The sequence below is a fragment of the Lacerta agilis genome, chromosome 17, assembly GCF_009819535.1.
Source record: "Lacerta agilis isolate rLacAgi1 chromosome 17, rLacAgi1.pri, whole genome shotgun sequence".
Classification (NCBI taxonomy): domain Eukaryota; kingdom Metazoa; phylum Chordata; class Lepidosauria; order Squamata; family Lacertidae; genus Lacerta; species Lacerta agilis.
Window position 1 is genome coordinate 4,287,771 of NC_046328.1, and position 18,335 is coordinate 4,306,105.

General features: G+C 45.7%; 1 protein-coding gene across 2 annotated transcripts; it reads right to left on the reverse strand.

Moving 5' to 3' along the window:
* Window positions 1-345: 345 nt before the first annotated feature.
* On the reverse strand, window positions 346-14,370 carry MORN3 (MORN repeat containing 3). 2 transcript variants are annotated; one of them, XM_033174129.1, is made up of 6 exons: window positions 14,298-14,370; window positions 10,131-10,286; window positions 7,065-7,222; window positions 4,325-4,484; window positions 1,320-1,504; window positions 346-451 (listed from the first exon to the last, which is right to left on the reverse strand). In XM_033174129.1, the coding sequence occupies exons 1-6, from the start codon at window positions 14,299-14,301 to the stop codon at window positions 356-358; spliced, it is 759 nt and encodes a 252-aa protein (XP_033030020.1). In that variant the 5' UTR covers window positions 14,302-14,370; the 3' UTR covers window positions 346-355. The 2 variants fall into 2 exon arrangements, with proteins under 2 accessions (XP_033030020.1, XP_033030021.1); XM_033174130.1 differs by lacking the exon at window positions 14,298-14,370 and adding an exon at window positions 11,917-12,046.
* Between the last annotated feature and the right edge of the window lie 3,965 nt (window positions 14,371-18,335).

Sequence of the window (18,335 nt, forward strand, 5' to 3'; positions counted from 1 at the left end):
ATCTGAGGTACGTGCTCCACTCCCACTAACATCAGGGCCGGCTCTGGGAAGTGCAAAGGGCAACTAGCTGCTTCAAGAACCCAGAGTAAGCAACTTGCCAAGAAATGTGCGGTAGGTATCTTGTATTTTTGAACTCACAAGGTCTCTACCATGTCCCTCTAACCTCTGTGTTGCTGCAGCTGCTAAACTAGTGAGCTCTTGCATAACCAGGAGCAGGGAAGGGAGAGCAGGCCAAGGGCGGAGAGAAGGCATCGGAATGGGAATCCTTGGGAATCTCTTGGGAAAGAACTCTTTGTACATTGCTGCACAGCCTTCAACGGGAAGGAACCCCAGCTTTGGAGGACAGTGTCAGCTGTCATCTTTCTTTCGGAGGCTGAGAATTTGCTTCTTCAGCATTTTCTAGCAACACAATAGCATCTTCCAACACACCCTCTGGGTCCGCCAGTTCAACCTGAAAAAAAACACAAGACAGGGATGCAATTTAATACATTGCCAAAGACAAAACAAAAAGGAGACAGATTTGCATAAAATTTTCATAAGCTAATTTAAATATACAGATGCAAACTTAGAAATAATTAGGTAAAGGTAAAGGGACCCCTGACAGTTAAGTCCAGTTGCGGATGACTCTGGGGTTGCGGCGCTCATCTCGCTTTACTGGCTGATGGAGCCGGCCTACAGCTTCCGGGTCATGTGGCCAGCATGACAAAGCCGCTTCTGGTGAACCAGAGCAGTGCACGGAAATGCCGTTTACCTTCCCGCCAGAGTGGTACCTATTTATCTACTTGCACTTTGATGTGCTTTCGAACTGCTAGGTGGGCAGGAGCAGGGACCGAGCAACGGGAGCTCACCCCATACTGCCTCACAAAGTGATTTACATAAGATTATTACACAAATAAGCATCAGATTATGTTTTCTGTTTTTTTAAAAAAATTCAATAGGTTGGAAAAAAACAATGAGTTTGTTTAGAAAAAGCTGCTGCTGCTTCTCTGCTCCCTTTGGGTCACACTGCCATACCTGGCTGCAGACTCCCATCTACTTTGCTTCTGACCCAGCCTTTTGGCTCCCACCCCCAGCTGACTCTTCCTGTGGGTCAGCTGCCCTTCATCAGAAAAGCTTCCCCACATCCAGCTATTTGCACTCTCCATGCTTAAGAGGCCAAAGGGACTGAGGTGGGCAGGTCCTGGAGGCAGCTGGAGCAGAGACTGAAACTGCACTTCCCTCTCTGCTCAGGTGTTGGCTTGCAGGAAGAGACAGTGGAACCCACCCTTATGCACATTTTGGCCTTTGGGCCTGCGGGGAGCCTGTAACCCAGAGATTACCTTTGGGATGGGATACTGAGTTGGTGCAGGGGCTTCGTCGCGGCCAAAATCAATCATGGTTCCGCAACGGGGAATGTCTGCCACCCAGTAGCCTTCATAAAGTTGCCCCGTGTCCAAGTAGAAGAACTTCCCTGGACCGTGCCTCTTCCCGTCCTTCCACGAGCCTTCATAGCGGTTTTCATTTTCTGCAATTGACACAAGAGATTTTTGTGGGATTGATGCTTTTTTAAACACACACACAGAAAGAGAAAGAGAGAGAGAGAAGCTGGTTTGTGTTTTCACAAGGCCCTGCGGCATCTCCTAACAAATGTTCTCGTTTGCCCCCCCCCGGGGGGGCAGGTCATTGTGGCTGCAGACTTTGCCCCCGAAGCACTTCTTACCTGGAAGTAAATACCCCGCTGAAATGGACAGAACGGAACCTGCTTCTGACTCAATGGTCAGGAGGCAACTCGGATTGCAGAGAAGTCTTTTTGCTCACAAGCTCCTACCATGTTTCCCCAAAAATAAGACATACCCATAAAATAAGCCGTAGCAGGATTTCTATGCATTTGCGCAATGTAAGCCATACCCCGAAAATAAGCCATAGTGATGAGGCGCCTCCCTTAAGACGGCCTGGATAGGCATGGTTATGCAGCGTACCGACGCGGAGCAGTTAAAATAAGACATTCCCCCCAAAATAAGCCATATTGAGGGGGGGAGGAAATATAAGACAGTGTCTTATTTTCGGGGAAACATGGTAGGTATGGTGAAATTATGGATGGGCAGTTGTGAGAAAAAGACTGGAGAGCAGGAGCTCGCTCCCTCTTTGCTTACTCGGAAAGATTCATATGCTCTTTGGTGATGCTTCCAAGACAGTTTATAAAAACATTAAAGGTGGAGAAAGAAAAGTATTTGCCTGATACCGAAAATATATTAATGTGGGTGCCAGGCAAATTTACCAGGGGAAGGAATTCCATCAATGGGGTAGCACATCTCCGTCTGCAAGGGCCCCACCAAGCTGTGCCCTTCACGGTTCGGATGCTGTGGTTAACTCTCTTAAATCCTTTTGCAAGAAAGGGAGGAGAGAGCCAGCAAAACTGCATGAATCCTGCGTTTCAGTTTTCCCTCTCTGGGCAAGCAGCCAGTACCAGCTATTTGATCTCGGATGGTTGTCCATCGCGAACCCAACAGAAGGCGCACTTACCCCCTGCCTTGCAAAATTTCCAGTTACAGAGCTGACTATATTAAACCCGCAGGCACAGGGAAATAATAATCTATTAATTAGCTAATTTTAACTTTAGGAAAAATCCAGCCAGTTCATAATCAATTGGGCAGTGTCTCTGGAGGACCAATTATTCAATTTGTGGTGGTGGCAGTGGTGATTTGGAATCCATCATATCCTTTAACACCCAGAACATCCCAGAAGGAATTAATTTTAACCCCATAATCTTATTTTAAATGCCTCGCCTCAGTTTGGGAAGAGGTGATTTTACAACAAGAGCACCTCTGAGCACATGTGAAGTGAATTTGCGCCTCTGCTGAGGAAGTGTCACCTTCAAGGTTTGCAGGTAAAGTGATACCAGGTCTGAATCCTCTTGAAATCTGTCAAGGCACAGTCATTACCTCTCCTTTTAGAAACTAAAGACATTTCTAGATAACCACCAAGACTCTAAATCTCACCAATTTCCTGATGCTGGAAGTTAGATACAAACAGTTCCTGGACAGCAGTGTAATTAAGTTTACCTGCCCTCGGCATAACCTGGGCAGGACTACCAAACTGTTGCTTTAAAAGTTCGTGTAAACATACTGTCAGCTATTAAAACAGCACTAAATTATGTGTTTGCTCAGCATGGCACAATAATAATTTTTAAGGACATTTTAATCCTCCCTTTCCTCTCAGGAGTAAAGCATATATGGGTCTGTCCCACATTTTACCTGCACAACAACCCTGAGAGACGGGGTTAGGATGAGAAGGAGCAATCGACCCAGAGTTCCCAAGTTACCTTTGTTATGGCTTAGTAGGATTCGATCCCAGGTCTTGATAGATCTAATTAGTCCAGCCTGCTAACCCCAACACCACAGTGGCTCAGCCAAGCACGGCATGTTTTCAAGGCGGAAGAGCAGGGCTTGGAACCTCTGGCCCAGGGGACCAATGTGCCTCTCCAGGCCTTGATCTCTTGCCCTTGGGATTCTTCCCAGGCCTTGCCCCCTCACTGGCCCCAAATGTTTTTGCCTTTGCAAAGGTGAAAACTTACATTTGCCGCTCCGCCCACTTTGCCCTATGGCCTTTCCTGCCACCAGCATGTGACCCTTAGGATACCACCCACAAGGGGGGTAATGTGGCCCCCAGACTGGAAAAGTTCTCTCATCGGAGCCTTAGCCAGGATGGCATGGCAAGTAGAGTTTGAGTTTTACAGGTGTCTCCCTGCCACTGACGTTTGATTGACACACGTGCGACTGCATATACAAGTGGGGCCAGGAAATTTAAACATAAATTTCCCCAGAGCCTGAAGAGGATGTCATTGAGGGTGGAGGAAGCCCCAAAGAGTTGTTGTTTTTTACACTGCCAGTGAGGGTGGAGAAAGCCCCAAAGAGTTGTTGTTTTTTACACTGATGTCCTGGTGTGCGGGGTAGCACAGCCATGGCCACTTTTCTGCACATCCTCCAGGGTGCTCCCAACTTATGTGGTTTTTGCTTCTGTGCGCAGGGGCCCTGTACTTGAAACCACTAAAACCCATTAAGTCTTCAAAAGACTACTGGTGTGAGCTGAGGCGGGGTTAATGGAGATATGTGGCACTGACAGCAACAAGCCCTTGTGGTGTTATCATTTGAGCAGCAGTGGCAGCAGCAGTCTATCTGAGCAAAGAGAGCTGAGAATGTCGGCAGCGGCACCATCTGGCCGGCCTTAACGTGCCCCAAGTTCTGTTCTGGGGGGTGGGAAGGGCTGGGGCCCGTTCTGAGCGCTGCCCAAAGGCATAGAGGACCAGACCTCTCGAGCATCATGGACGCAGAAGGGTGATACTTACTCAAGCGGAACATGCCTTGCCCACTTGGCTTGTCCTCAGACCACTGGCCTTCATAGATGGAGCCGTCCTTGTAGTACATTCGGCCCCAGCCGCTTCTCTTCCCAACGGCCCATTCCCCTTCGTAATACTCCATATCTGAGTAAAATTTTATTCCGTATCCCTAAAATCAAAAGATATTCATGTGCATGATCACAACAGCAAACTTTCTCTTTTAAATGTTTAACTTTTATGTTAATTTTCTTTCTTTAAAAAGTTGATACTTGGTTGCTGTATTGTGTTTTTAATTACAGGTGGGTAGCCGTGTTGGTCTGCCATAGTCAAAACAAAATAAAAATTTATTTCCAGTAGCACCTTAGAGACCAACTAAGTTTGTTCTTGGTATGAGCTTTCGTGTGCATGCACACTTCTTCAGATACCTAAAAATGTGTGCATGTATCTGAAGAAGTGTGCATGTATCTGAAGAAGTGTGCATGCACACGAAAGCTCATACCAAGAACAAACTTAGTTGGTCTCTAAGGTGCTACTGGAAATAAATTTTTTTTTAGTGTGAATATATTTTTATTTTTCATCAACAAACAAAATACAAACATATTCATCGTATAAAGTTTTGCAATATTACATAAACTCCGCCGAGTTTTCTGACTTCCTTTCTTCTCTTCTCTGGTTTTCTAATTTTCCATTAATCCCTCGCTTTTCCTTATTTCTCACATGTTTTGTTATCTTATTGTTATCATTATCTATCTTTACATTTTTGTCCTGCTGCAAGAATTCCATCAAACCTGTAAGTGCTTACCAATTTTTACAATCTTTCATATAATCTAAGAATTTACCCCATTCCAATTGAAACCTTTGATCTCTTATTTTCCCGGTTAATTTCGCCAATTCTGAATATTCCATTAATTTCCTTCTCCAATCATCAACTGTTGGTAAATCTTTTAGTTTCCAATTTTGTGCCAGTAATATCCTTGCCGCTGTGGTGGCGTATAGGAAGAATCTTTGATCTTTCTTTTCAATCTCTTCCCCAACTAAACCAATCAGGAAAGCTTCCGGTTTTTTTGGAAATGTATATTTAAATATTTTCTTTAATTCATTATAAATTGCTTCCCAATATTGTTTAATATTGTGTTTTTAATATTTGATTGGGAGCTGCCCAAAGTGGATGGGGAAATCACGGGTGGGTTATAAATAATAAATTATTATTGTTGTTGTTGTTGTTGTTGTTGTTGTCAATTTTTGTTTTCTCTCAGCTTCTCATTTCTCCATGCCAGCTTTGTGGGTTTTTTTTTTAATGTCCCCATAAAACTCACCAGAGTTTTAGTGTGAATTTCTCCTTTTTCTATGCAAGTTTGCCTAACAGACATTTTTTCCCCTTGCTGTAATGCTGTCTTCACCAATAGATGCATCTTTACGCACACAAGTATATGTGTGTTTGTGGACATTACTGGGCTGGAGAACCGCACTGCAACATTAGGAGAAGTGCAGATTTTGAAGGATGCCTGTGTTGTGGTTCAACAAATTGTTTTGGAAAGTGCAAATTAGCTGGGTTCACCTTTAATTCCGAAATGGTTTGAATTTCTGAGCACCACAATTGAAGGAGGATATTGACAAGATGAAACGTATGCAGAGGAGGTTGACCAGGGGTCTGGAAATCAAGACTTATGAGGAGCAGTTGAAGGAGCTGGGTCTGTTTAGCCTGGAAAAGAGGAGGCTGAGAGAAGACAGGATAGCCTTCTTCACATATCTAAAGGGCTGCCCTGTTCCAGAGGCTAGGACTGAAACCAAAGGCTTCAAGTTACAAGAAAGCAGATTCTGACTAAACACCAGGAGGAACTATTCAGCAGTGGAATGGGCTCCCTCAGAAGGTGCTGGGTTCTCCTTCCCGGGAGGTTTTTCAGCAGAGGCTGGATGGTCATCTGTCTCAAGGATGCTTTAGTTGAGATTCCAGCATTGCAGGGGGTTGGACTAGATGACCCTATGATTCTATGAATTTCTCCTCCACCCCTACTTTCTGGGCTGGATCCACACCACCAAAGTCTGAGGACAAAGTATGCAGAGGTACCTGGCTCTGTTCACTCCCCTCATGGCTTGCTCTCTTCCTGTCACTCAGAGAGGGCAGCAGGATTAAGGAAGCCATGAGGCTCCTGGAATTAAACACAGGTGTGCCCAGGGCCGGCACGTCCATTTAGGCGAACTAGGCAATTGCCTGGGGCGCCAAAATGGAGGGGGCGCTGGCCAGGCTTGGGCGGGACGGGCTAGCAGCAGCTTCTCCGCTGTAGCGGAGAGTTGCTGCTTGCCCCCTACACCACCACCCCGGCTTTGGCTTTGGCGGGGGGCGGGACGGGAGAGCAGCGGAGAAACTGCTGCTTGCCTCTCCAACCCCCCACCTCCCGCTAAAGCAGGCTTTGGTTCGGCCAGCACTGGTCCTGGGTGTGCCAACTTAAATAAAATATTGGGGGAGGTTGGTAAGCCCTGCCCCACATAATCCATCACATGGTTGCAGTGCACACACACTATTTGAAGGGGGCCCCAGCAGTGCTTTAATTTTTCACCTCAGAAAAAGGAACAAGGTACTTAGCAAATTTCAGCAGGAGTCTATTGTAACAGGCAGAAGAATGCAGCAGCTCAAAGTTTTGGCACCCCCCCCCCCAATTTCTGATATTAATGCTGGTCAGATTCTGGCCCTCGGCTCACTATTAAAGGCATACATTCGCATACACCATTGCAAAAGAGCACGACTTACCCACATTTTGTCATTCTTCCACCAACCCGAGTACACTTTCTTGTAGTCTTTTGTGATGGGATCAGGGAGGCTGTATGTTCCATATCCATCCCGCTTTCCAAATTTCCAGTCTCCATTGTAGATGGCCCCTGTCCTCTTCCATGTCTGAGTGCCTTTGCCTGGCGATGGGGACAAAAGGCAGGAGCTGGTAGGACAGACTTTCTCTTGTGACCCATAAAACTGCCTGCGCATTATGGTTTTAATTTACTTGAGCCAATCGTTTCCAAACTAGATAAATGAATCGTTACCTAGTTCTGAGAGAAGTGCATGGAGCAAATCCATGGAAGACTGCTGTGAGCCCAAATCGTCCACCTACAGAGGAGGTTGTCCTCAGCACCGCTGCATGATATTCATTCATTCATTCATTCATTCATTCATTCATTCATTTCATAAAATTTATATACCTCTTGATTGTAAAAAGAAAAAGGCAAATGATTTACAAAGGCACAGCCCTGTACTGTACTGTACTGTTCTGGACATAGAAAATGGGTCACCAGTGCAGTGTCCCAGGGGTGTGAAGGCGGCACCCTTGAGGTCTTCTTCCCCTGACACAGTGGTTCTCAAAGGGAGAGGATAGCAAGTGTGGCTGGAAGATTCCAGTACAAGCAAATAAACATTTAAGAATTTCAGTGTAGTATCAACTTCTTATTTTCTTAATTTGCAGAATATGGATAGATATATTTTCATCGTTCAGCCCGGACACTGAGATCCAGTGCCGAGGGCCTTCTGGCAGTCCCTAATTGCGAGAGGTGAGGTTACAGGGAACCAGACAGAGGGCCTTTTCGGTGGTAGTGGCGCCCACCCTGTGGAACGCCCTCCCATCAGATGTCAAGGAAATAAGCAGCTATCCTATTTTTAAGAGACACCTGAAGGCAGCCCTATTTAGGGACGTTTTTCATATTTAATGCTGTATTGTTTTAACATTCGTTTGGGAGCCGCCCAGAGTGGCTGGGGAAGCTCAGCCAGATGGGTGGGGTACAAATAAATTATTATTATTATTATTATTATTATTATTATTATTAAAACAAGAGCAAGATCATCAAGTGATACGGAAAGCTTACACCTCTCATTGAGTTTGCGTACATATTTAAGAGGCTTGTTTATAATTGTATTTTGGGAACGATTCATGTTTTTACTTTCTGGATGTCTCATGATGATTTTATAAAGTAGTTGTGTTCTGTGTTAGGAATCAAGCACTGCTAGGAGTTGTTTCATTTTGTTTTCCAAGGTATATCTTATCAATAAAAAGACTGGTGTGGCATGAGTAAATATTTATTCTGAAAGCGTGGTCCAGAGGAAAAAAAATTGAGACCTGCTGCCCTGACACCTGCTAAGCTTTTGAGGCTGCCCATCTCACTGCCCCCTTGACCACAAAGTGGTTGAGGGTGATTACCTATCTCTCTTGAAAAGTTACATAGTGCTGAAGGAGGAAGTTGGAAGAGCGTCTCTCTCTTCCACACTTCCTCTTTCAGTTTTACGTGCTCTTCAGGGGTCAGATTGATTCTACTGATCTGTTTACATCTATCCCTTGGGAAAGCAAAGTGTGCGCGCACAAGCATGTATGTTCCTTTTGCCTCTCAGTCAGGAAAGGGGAGTGAGGGAAGCGAGAGGGAAGAGAAGTCGCTCGAGGGGACGGCACCCACAGCAGCACTTGCTCAGAGCGAAAAAGGCTGGTGATCCCCACCTAGGTCTATCAGCAGCTATTAGCCAAGGCAGTTCATCAGATCCTCTTTTCCAGAAGCAATTTACCTGTTGTGAATAGCAGATTGCAGCTGAAATGGGTTCTTTTCATGCTCTGGCTTTACTAATTTTGTTATGTATTGAAGTTCTCACCCTGGCCACCAGGGGTATTGTGTGTATAGTTTTCACTCAGGTCCACGTCAGTTAATTTAGGCGGGAAAACCCTGGGCTGTTGTTCTTACAATGTTGTCAGCCGGTTGCCTATAAAAGCAGGCTGGCTGAGCTGTTTGCAGTTCAGTTCCAGCTTACTTATGAAGAAGCTACCGTGTTTCTCCTAAAATAAGACACCGTCTTATATTTTTTTTCGCTCAACAAAACACAGTATGGCTTATTTTCAGGGAATGTCTTATTTTAACCGTGTCGCATCGGTACGCTGCATAGCCACGCCTCTCCAGGCTGTTTTAATGGGAGGTGCCACGTCACTATGGCTTATTTTCGGGGTATGGCTTATTTTTGGGGAACGGCTTATATTTCGCAAATGCATAGAAATCCTGCTATGGCTTATTTTATGGCTATGTCTTATTTTAGGAGAAACAGGGTACTTAGAGAAATCTCTGTGTCGTCTGCTATGTCCACCCACTACTTAATAAATTTAAAGGTTGATCTCCGTACACCTCTTCTCCCAAGCAGTGGTGGAACAAGCCAATCGGGCGCCTGGGGCTGCGCATGTGCCCTGCACCCGGGGGGGGGGGCAGCCACCTGCGGGGCAGGGCCAGCTGGGGCTGGACGCCCCGTGGGGCCTCCGAGGAGTCTGCCTGCCTCCTCCGACTCAGCCACCCCACAGCTGAGGGGAGGTGGCGGGCTGACTGTTTGGGGCAGCGTGGAGCCTGCGGGCGCCCAAGCCACCGCGTCACTCCCAGAAGAGACGCATGGCTCGGGCACGCTGTAGACCCCACAGTGAGTGCCGCCCAGCATTTTGTTACCCCCCTCAGTGGTGACACCTGGGGCGGCCCACCCACACCGCACCCCCCCTTCCCCCGCCCCTGCTCCCAAGGGACCTGCTTGCCTCAACATGCATTGGAGAGGGATCCAACCTGAGGCTAGTTTTTACGTTTTCAAAATATGGAGGAACAGTCTTGTGGTGTTGTTTTTCTCCCAGCTGCCCTTGCGGCCTACTGAAATAGTTTGCGTGGATACTAATTAAGTCCTCTTGCATGCAGTCTCAGACAAACCATAGACTTTTTTAGTTGAGGGAATCACTAGGCCTCTCCAGGCTGCTGTTTTGTTTTGTTTTTTTGCCTGGAATATACTGCAACATATTCTATTCTTGCTCTGGATTGTCCTTACCATGTTTTAGGTTGTCCAGCCATTCGCCAGTGTACCGATCGCCATTGACAGCGTAAACGGTGTGCCTTAATCCGCATTTCTGGGCCTTCCTATCCCATTCATACCAAAGAGGGTCAACTGTCCTGGGATACTTAACAATGGGCATACTTTCCTTGCCTGGAAGGGGACAAATAAAAAACTTAGGGATCTCTGAAATACAATTAAAAAGGTAAAGGAACCCTGACCGTTAGGTCCAGTCAGGGACGACTCTGGGGTTGCAGCGCTCGTCTTGCTTTACTGGCCGAGGGAGCCGATGTTTGTCCGCAGACAGTTTTTTCTGGTCATGTGGCCAGCATGACTACGCCGTTTCTGGTGAAACCAGAGCAGCGCATGGAAATGCCGTTTACCTTCCTATTTATCTACTTGCACTTTGAGGTACTTTCCAACTGCTAGGTTGGCAGGAGCAGGGACCGAGCAACGGGAGCTCACCCCGTCGCGGGGATTCGAACCGCCGACCTTCTGATCGGCAAGCCCTAGGCTCAGTGGTTTAGCCGCACAGCGCCACCCGCTTCCCTTGAAATACAATCAGAGAGACACTTTTCGTAGCCATGGGTTCTGCAGGATGACTGACTGACTTTTTTTTTTTTTACAAGCACTGTTTTTATCACCTGCATCATCCGGTTGCTGATCTGAGAGTGGAGCTTCTCATAAATTAAATACCAGGCTAAACACACAAAGGTAATGAAAGAGAACATTAAAGCAACAATAACTGCACAGCAACCAAATTATAAAAATGGAATAAAGAAGTTGGACAGTTGGAGCAATGAAGAGAGCGAGCTGACTGATTGCAGGTGAAATGAACTTTCACAGGAAACATATTATTTCCCTGCGCCCGAGAAATGCTTTAAATCTTGTCAGAAGAAAAGCACCTCTGAGCATGTACAGAGTTCCCTTCCATCACCCACAATCCATCAGCAGGCATACACATTTAGGACCGGAGGGCAAGGTTTCCAAGGCAGAAAGTATACATTCCAGACAACTTTAAATGTCTCTCTCTCCTTGCAAATTCTACTGTCAGAGTAAACCTCTGTCTTATTGTGAAAAATACTAGGTGTGACTATTTTAAGGATACGACGTCACGCCTATTTCCTATGTCACTGCACCCAGGTGGTAGTGCACCTGTTTTGCATGCAGATGATCCCAGGTGCAATCCCCAGTTGCTGCTGCTCAGTGTAGACAACCCTGAGGTAGATGCAGGATAAGGGCTGCATCTGATGGGAAGCAGCAAATCACACGCACACAAACATGCCAATTCAGGGTGCATAGTGTACAAAGCCATTCAAGTTAAGTTTGCACCCAAGGCAGAAAATCCTACAAGTGCTTCTTCCACTAACAATGTGCTGCCCTTTTGTGAACCGTAAAACCAGCTGCCTGAGGCAGCCTAATGGTAGGGCCGGCTCTGGCTAGATGAGTACAAAGCAGCTTTTAAAGAACCTATTCTGTGCAATAGATAATTGTAGTAATGGGAAGCCATAGACCAAACATTGTCTCCCTTTACTATGCGTTGGAGCTAAGTCTCTACCCTTTCAGCTTGCTCTGGTACAGTAGTTACTTTCCTTTTCCTATGGATTTGTTTGTTAACTTGTTCTTCAGTAAACAGCCTCTTGTTCTGGGCCTACAAAGCAACTAACCCTGCCATATATTAAATAAGAACTTAACAATGACCTCACCCCCTACCTCACATGAGCCACCTTGGAAACATATTCCAAATGGGGTATATGCATTTTTCAAACAATAAACGAGTTACCTTAATAGTCCTATTCCTATGGCCAGATAGCAGGTGGAAGTTTACATTGATGTTATTCTCTAGGACAGCCCTGTTGGTCCACTGCCTCTTCCACCTGGGTACCTACCTCTGCTCCTTGAAGCATCCTTTGGCTAAGCTATTTTGCCCAGACTTTATAAGGTCATGGTGACATCATGGGTGACATCAAGGACAAGGGTGTCCATATTGTGAGGCACCAATTGCTCAGGAGATCTTGCCAATTCAACCTTTTCCCTCTTGGTCTCTGCTCTGTGTATTTTGTTAGCCAGCAGTGGAACAGGGTGTAAGATTCGGGGGATGGCAAACCATGAAGTTGTGTGTAGATTTAACAGTTAGAGGCCCCAAAGAAGAAGCTGAACCCTGAAGAACGAGCCTCTTAGCAACTCCTAAGACCAGAGGAGCCCAGCAGCTGAATCAGAACAAAGACTCATCGCGGGGTAAAAAGAAATATAGAATCATCATCATCATCATCATCATCTAGCCTCTGGTATACAACCATGGCCGTACAGATGCCCCTGGAACGGGCCGGCCCTGCCATTAGGCCAAGTGAAGCAGCTGCCTCAGGCATCAAGATGTTGGAGGACAGAACTGCAGGCACACCCCGTTTTAGGCACAACCGACGTGCGCAATTGTGCACATGTGCACAGAGCTGGACCCTTAAAGTGACCCTGAAACGTCATAAAATATGTCACTAAAAGGGTGGAACGGGGGCTGCGCGGGGACAGAATGGGGTGTTTCAATTACACACAATTTCACACAAAGTGGGGGTTGCCTCTAGGTGGCACACCCACTAGGTAAGTCTCACTGACCTCCAGCATCCCATCACCACGGTTAACGTAAGATTCAGCTGCCCGTCCAACGGGACTGCCATCTTATCCTGAGGCAGAAAAATACCTTGGTTCAGCCCACAAGCTGGGCGCGAAGGCAGTAGCTTCTACCCACGACTGGCATTCAAAGGTATTAATTCCACTTTCCCATTGTAAGTTATCCTCCATTAATTTGTCTAATCCCCTTTCGTTTGATAAGCAATCCCTCTTTCCGGGGTATTCTGATAATTGTAGCTCCGTGAGGAGAATAAGTGTCCTCTAACAATTCTCAGCACCCTTAGCAAGCTCTAGTTCTCAGAATTCTTTGATGGAAGCCACGACGAGTAAAGTGGTATCTTGGTGCTTTAAATGCATTGTTATTATTGTTATTATTTAATAAGTTTGTATTGCCGATCAGAAGGTCGGCGGTTCGAATCCCCGCGACGGGGTGAGCTCCCGTTGATGGGTCCCAGCTCCTGCCCACCTAGCAGTTCGAAAGCACGAAGTACAAGTAGATAAATAGGTACCACTCCGGCGGGAAGGTAAATGGCGTTTCCGTGCGCTGCTCTGGTTCGTCAGAAGCGGCTTAGTCAGACTGGCCACATGACCTGGAAGCTGTAGGCGGGCTCCATCAGCCAGTAAAGCGAGATGAGCGCCGCAACCCCAGAGTTGGACACGACTGGACCTGATGGTCTGGGGTCCCTTTACTTTTATACCACCTTTCATCCAAATAACACAGGGTGGCTTACAACATAAAAAAACCAAAATGAGAATGCAAAATACCGTATTTTTCCGTCTATAAGACGGGGACTCTGATTTACGAAAATGGGGGGAGATGGCCCCTGTGTATAAGAAGCCCCCAAATTTTGGAAATTATTTTTTTTTGGGGGGGGAACTAGTCTTATACACGGAAAAATACGGTATATAACAAAGACAAACGAAAACAAACCGATAGCCCTGCAGCATGCATTTAAAAGGCCACCGATTGTTTGATAAACCAAAGGCCTGGTTACAGAGAAACATTTTCACCTGGTGCCTAAAGATATATAAAAGGAAGGTGCCCAGCAAGCCTCCCTGGAGAGAGCATTCCACAAATGGGGAGCCACCACAGAAAAGGTCCATGTTTGGTGTAGACATGGCCTTACTCTCTAGAAAGTGCGCATGGGACTGCAGCGTCTACAACTGGATTACAGGCTGCTCCTCCACAGGGCTGGTGATGGTTCAAGCTGCCATAGGGAACTTGTGGCCCTCCAGATGTTGCTTGTCTTCAACTCCCATCAGCATGGCCAACAGCTGGGGATGATGGAAGTTGTAGTCTAACAACATCTGGAGGGCCTCAGGTTTCTCATCCCTGGTTTAAAGGTGAGAATGAAGCTCTGCGTTTGGTACTGCATTTAATCTGCCTGAACCATTGTTCTACTGGCGTTAAGAAGATGAGCAGGGAGATGGATTACGGACTGTGATCCTCTCCGTCCCCTCACCTGTACACCTGTATCTAATGTCCTCCTCCTCCTCCTCCTCCTCACCTTGATATGCTTCCTATACTCAAATACTCACCCATGGTTGAATGAATTCAATGCTGGAAACCCTCTATAGAATTATGTAGATGAACATCTGCCGAATTTGGTCTGTAATAGAGACAAATGCTTTGTGGGGGTTTTTTCCGGTTGCAAAACAAAAACAAAATATAAATGCCGATCAGTTTTTTAATTTTTTTTTAAAAAACAACCAAGTTGTGATGCGAAATACTTATTCTTATCTATATCAGCCTTTGCCAACCTGATGCCCTCCAGATGTTCTGGGTTACAACAGCTGTCCTGGCTGATGGGAAGGCATCAAGTCGACGAAAGCAGATTGGTAATGTACTTAATTAACTGTGCCATGTGATGCCCAAAGCATTTTGAATGTGTTTTGGCTCTGCTTCCATTCACTTGGGTTATGGTTGGCTCCAGAGCGCAAGGAGACCCTGTTCATCCTAGCATCTTACGTCTGTCAGAGACCAGGCAGCCCAGAAACATGAAGGTGGAAGGCCAATTTAGTGGCCACCAGAGGTAGAGTGCCTCAAAACCTAGATATATAACTGTCATAGCAAATCTCATAAAGTGATCATCCTCTGGGAACGTGTCTGATCCCATTTTAGAGCCAGTGTTAGGCACTGATAGACTTATCTTCCACTAATATAGACTTACTCCACCTCCCACAAACTCACACTGCTGGATTTACGTGTAGTTTGTAACTGAATCCCTTCCCAAAGGCACCTGGGGCAATGCCAAGATCAAAACCAACGTATACTAAAATTCATTCTGATCCTAAATTTTAAGTAAACATGGCCGCATAATCAAATGCTGTCTCATATACACTTTAAAGCAGTCAAACTCCAGATCTGTCTAGCTAAGGGGGCTCCTTGCTCATGGGGCAGGGGGAGAAGTTCGATTCTATTTGGTTTCACACAACATGAAAACTGAAACACAGATATTTTTGAAAATTCACGCTTCTCTGAGTTCTGCAATGCAAAAATAATGCATAGAAAAATGCACAAACGGAGGCAACTTGTGCATAACAATACATGTAGCCATAGAAATAACATACAAAATGCACTGGCCACCTCATGAGAAGAGAAGACTCCCTGGAAAAGACCCTGATGTTGGGAAAGATGGAGGGCACAAGGAGAAGGGGACGACAGAGGATGAGATGGCTGGACAGTGTTCTCAAAGCTACTAACATGAGTCTGACCAAATTGTGGGAGGCAGTGGAAGACAGGAGTGCCTGGGGTGCTCTGGTCCATGGGGTCACGAAGAGTCGGACCCGACTAAACGACCGAATAACAACATTGTGCATATTATGGGATATTCACGCTAAGATGCGGATGAATTTTCTAGAGGATTTTAAAAAAGAACAAGCACCCAGAAACAGATTGGAAGTGCAGGGAAATGAATTTAAGTTTGGTACAATTAGAAACTGAGCGAGACAAACCAAAACGGACAGATTTGCCTATCCCTGCTCACACCCGCCCCCCAAGTCCTGCAGGAAACATTCCCACAGAGGTGCCTTCTGGGACCCTTCAAATAGGAAACTAGGTTTCCTCTCTCTTCCCCTTCCATAATTTAATGCAATTAAAGACTGACCTCAGATCCACCGCTCTAGGTCTGGACTGTCCTGGGAAACCAGAAGTGCTGCCCAAAAGCAACTGAGGGCGGTTGTGGGGTTGGCATTGGAGAGCAGGCTGGTCACATCAGCTTGCAATGTGGCAGAGGTAGCCATAGCAACACGGGCAAGCCTCCGCAAGAGAGCAAGCCTAGAGACGGACTCCGAGGGTGTCCTGCCCTCCTCAGGATTGTTTGATGAATAGAAGTTGATCAATTCCATCAGAATCTGTTCACAGGGAACTGCCTCTCTTTTGGGGGGGGAGGGGGCGATGCATATGCAGCTAAAGTGCGGGGAGAGGTCAACACAGTACCCCACTGCACCTCCTCGCACTAGAATTTGGCTTTTTTCTGGGTTGTTGTTGTTGTTGTTTTTTGGTAGAAATACGTATATGTTTAGCGTCAAGAAACAACTGAATAAAATTTATATACTACTTGACTCTTGGGGTGCTTAGAAGGTGTTGGGGGGTGTTGCTTTTTTGATATTAATTTTTTTGTATTTTTATTTTGTATTTTTATTATTATGATGTGGAAATTGTTCAATTTGGTTGTGTACTTTTTGATGCTTTATTGAGTTTGTGTTTTGAATCGTGTATTTTCCCCATGTTGTAAGTCACCTTGAGCATGTGGTTTTAATAAAATGATGTATTTATGTATGTATGTATGTATGTATGTATGTATGTATGTTGACTGTAGCAAAACCGCTAAGCAATTAACAATAAATATCAAAACTATAATTAAAAACGAACAATTTAAATCATCTTAGACACAATATCAGCAACAAGCTAAAAAGAGGTTAGAGCATAGAATCATAGAATCATAGAATCCTAGAGTTGGAAGAGACCACAAGGGCCATCCAGTCCAACCCCCTGCCAAGCAGGAAACACCATCAAAGCATTCCTGACAGATGGCTGTCAAGCCTCTGCTTAAAGACCTCCAAAAGGAGACTCCACCACACTCCTTGGAAGCAAATTCCACTGTCGAACAGCTCTTACTGTCAGGAAGTTCTTCCTAATGTTTAGGTGGAATCTTCTTTCTTGTAGTTTGAATCCATTGCCCCGTGTCCGCTTCTCTGGAGCAGCAGAAAACAACCTTTCGCCCTCCTCTATATGACATCCTTTTATATATTTGAACATGGCTATCAGATCACCCCTTAACCTTCTCTTCTCCAGGCTAAACATACCCAGCTCCCTAAGCCGTTCCTCATAAGGCATCGTTTCCAGGCCTTTGACCATTTTGGTTGCCCTCCTCTGGACACGTTCCAGCTTGTCAGTATGCTTCTTGAACTGTGGTACCCAGAACTGTACACAGTATTCCAGGTGAGGTCTGACCAGAGCAGAATATAGTGGTACTATTACTTCCCTTGATCTAGATGCTATACTCCTATTGATGCAGCCCAGAATTGCATTGGCTTTTTTAGCTGCTGCATCACACTGTTGACTCGTGTCAAGTTTATGGTCTACCAAGACTCCTAGATCCTTTTCACATGTACTGCTCTCAAGCCAGGTGTCACCCATCCTGTATTTGTGTCTTTCATTTTTTTTTGCCCAAGTGTAGTACTTTACATTTCTCCCTGTTAAAATTCATTTTGTTTGCTTTGGCCCAGTTCTCTAGTCTGTTAAGGTCATTTTGAAGTGTGATCCTGTCCTCTGGGGTATTAGCCACCCCTCCTAATTTGGTGTCATCTGCAAACTTGATCAGGATACCCTCAAGCCCATCATCCAAGTCATTGATGAAGATGTTGAATAAGACTGGGCCCAAGACAGAACCCTGTGGCACCCCACTAGTCACTTCTCTCCAGGATGAAGAGGAGCCATTCATGAGTACCCTTTGGGTTCGGTCAGTCAGCCAGTTACAAATCCACTGAATGGTAGCATTGTCTAGCCCGCATTTTACCAGCTTCTTTACGAGAATATCATGGGTCACCTTGTCAAAGGCCTTGCTGAAATCAAGATAGGCTACATCCACAGCATTCCCTTCATCTACCAGGCTTGTAATTCTGTCAAAAAATGAGATCAGATTGGTCTGACATGACTTATTTTTCAGAAACCCATGCTGACTTTTAGTGATCACAGCGTTCCTTTCTAGGTGCTCATAGACCGTTTGCTTAATGATCTGCTCTAGAATCTTTCCTGGTATTGATGTCAGGCTGACTGGGCGGTAATTGTTTGGGTCTTCTCTTTCCCCCTTTGAGCATGTCAGCATTTATTATTTTATTTTATTTAGTAAAATTTATAAATAATGTAACATTATCCATTTACACACACATGCACACTCAAAATAATAAACTGCTTATTTTATATTGTTGCAGCTTGGGGGGCGGGGGGGGGGCAGTATCAGTCTGCATAATGCCTCTGAGTCCAAGGTAGGAGACCAAGCTCACCAAACCAGTGCCGTTATCTAAGGAATTCTAAAATAATTAGCCAGCCACATAAGGACCATGATTGGCATA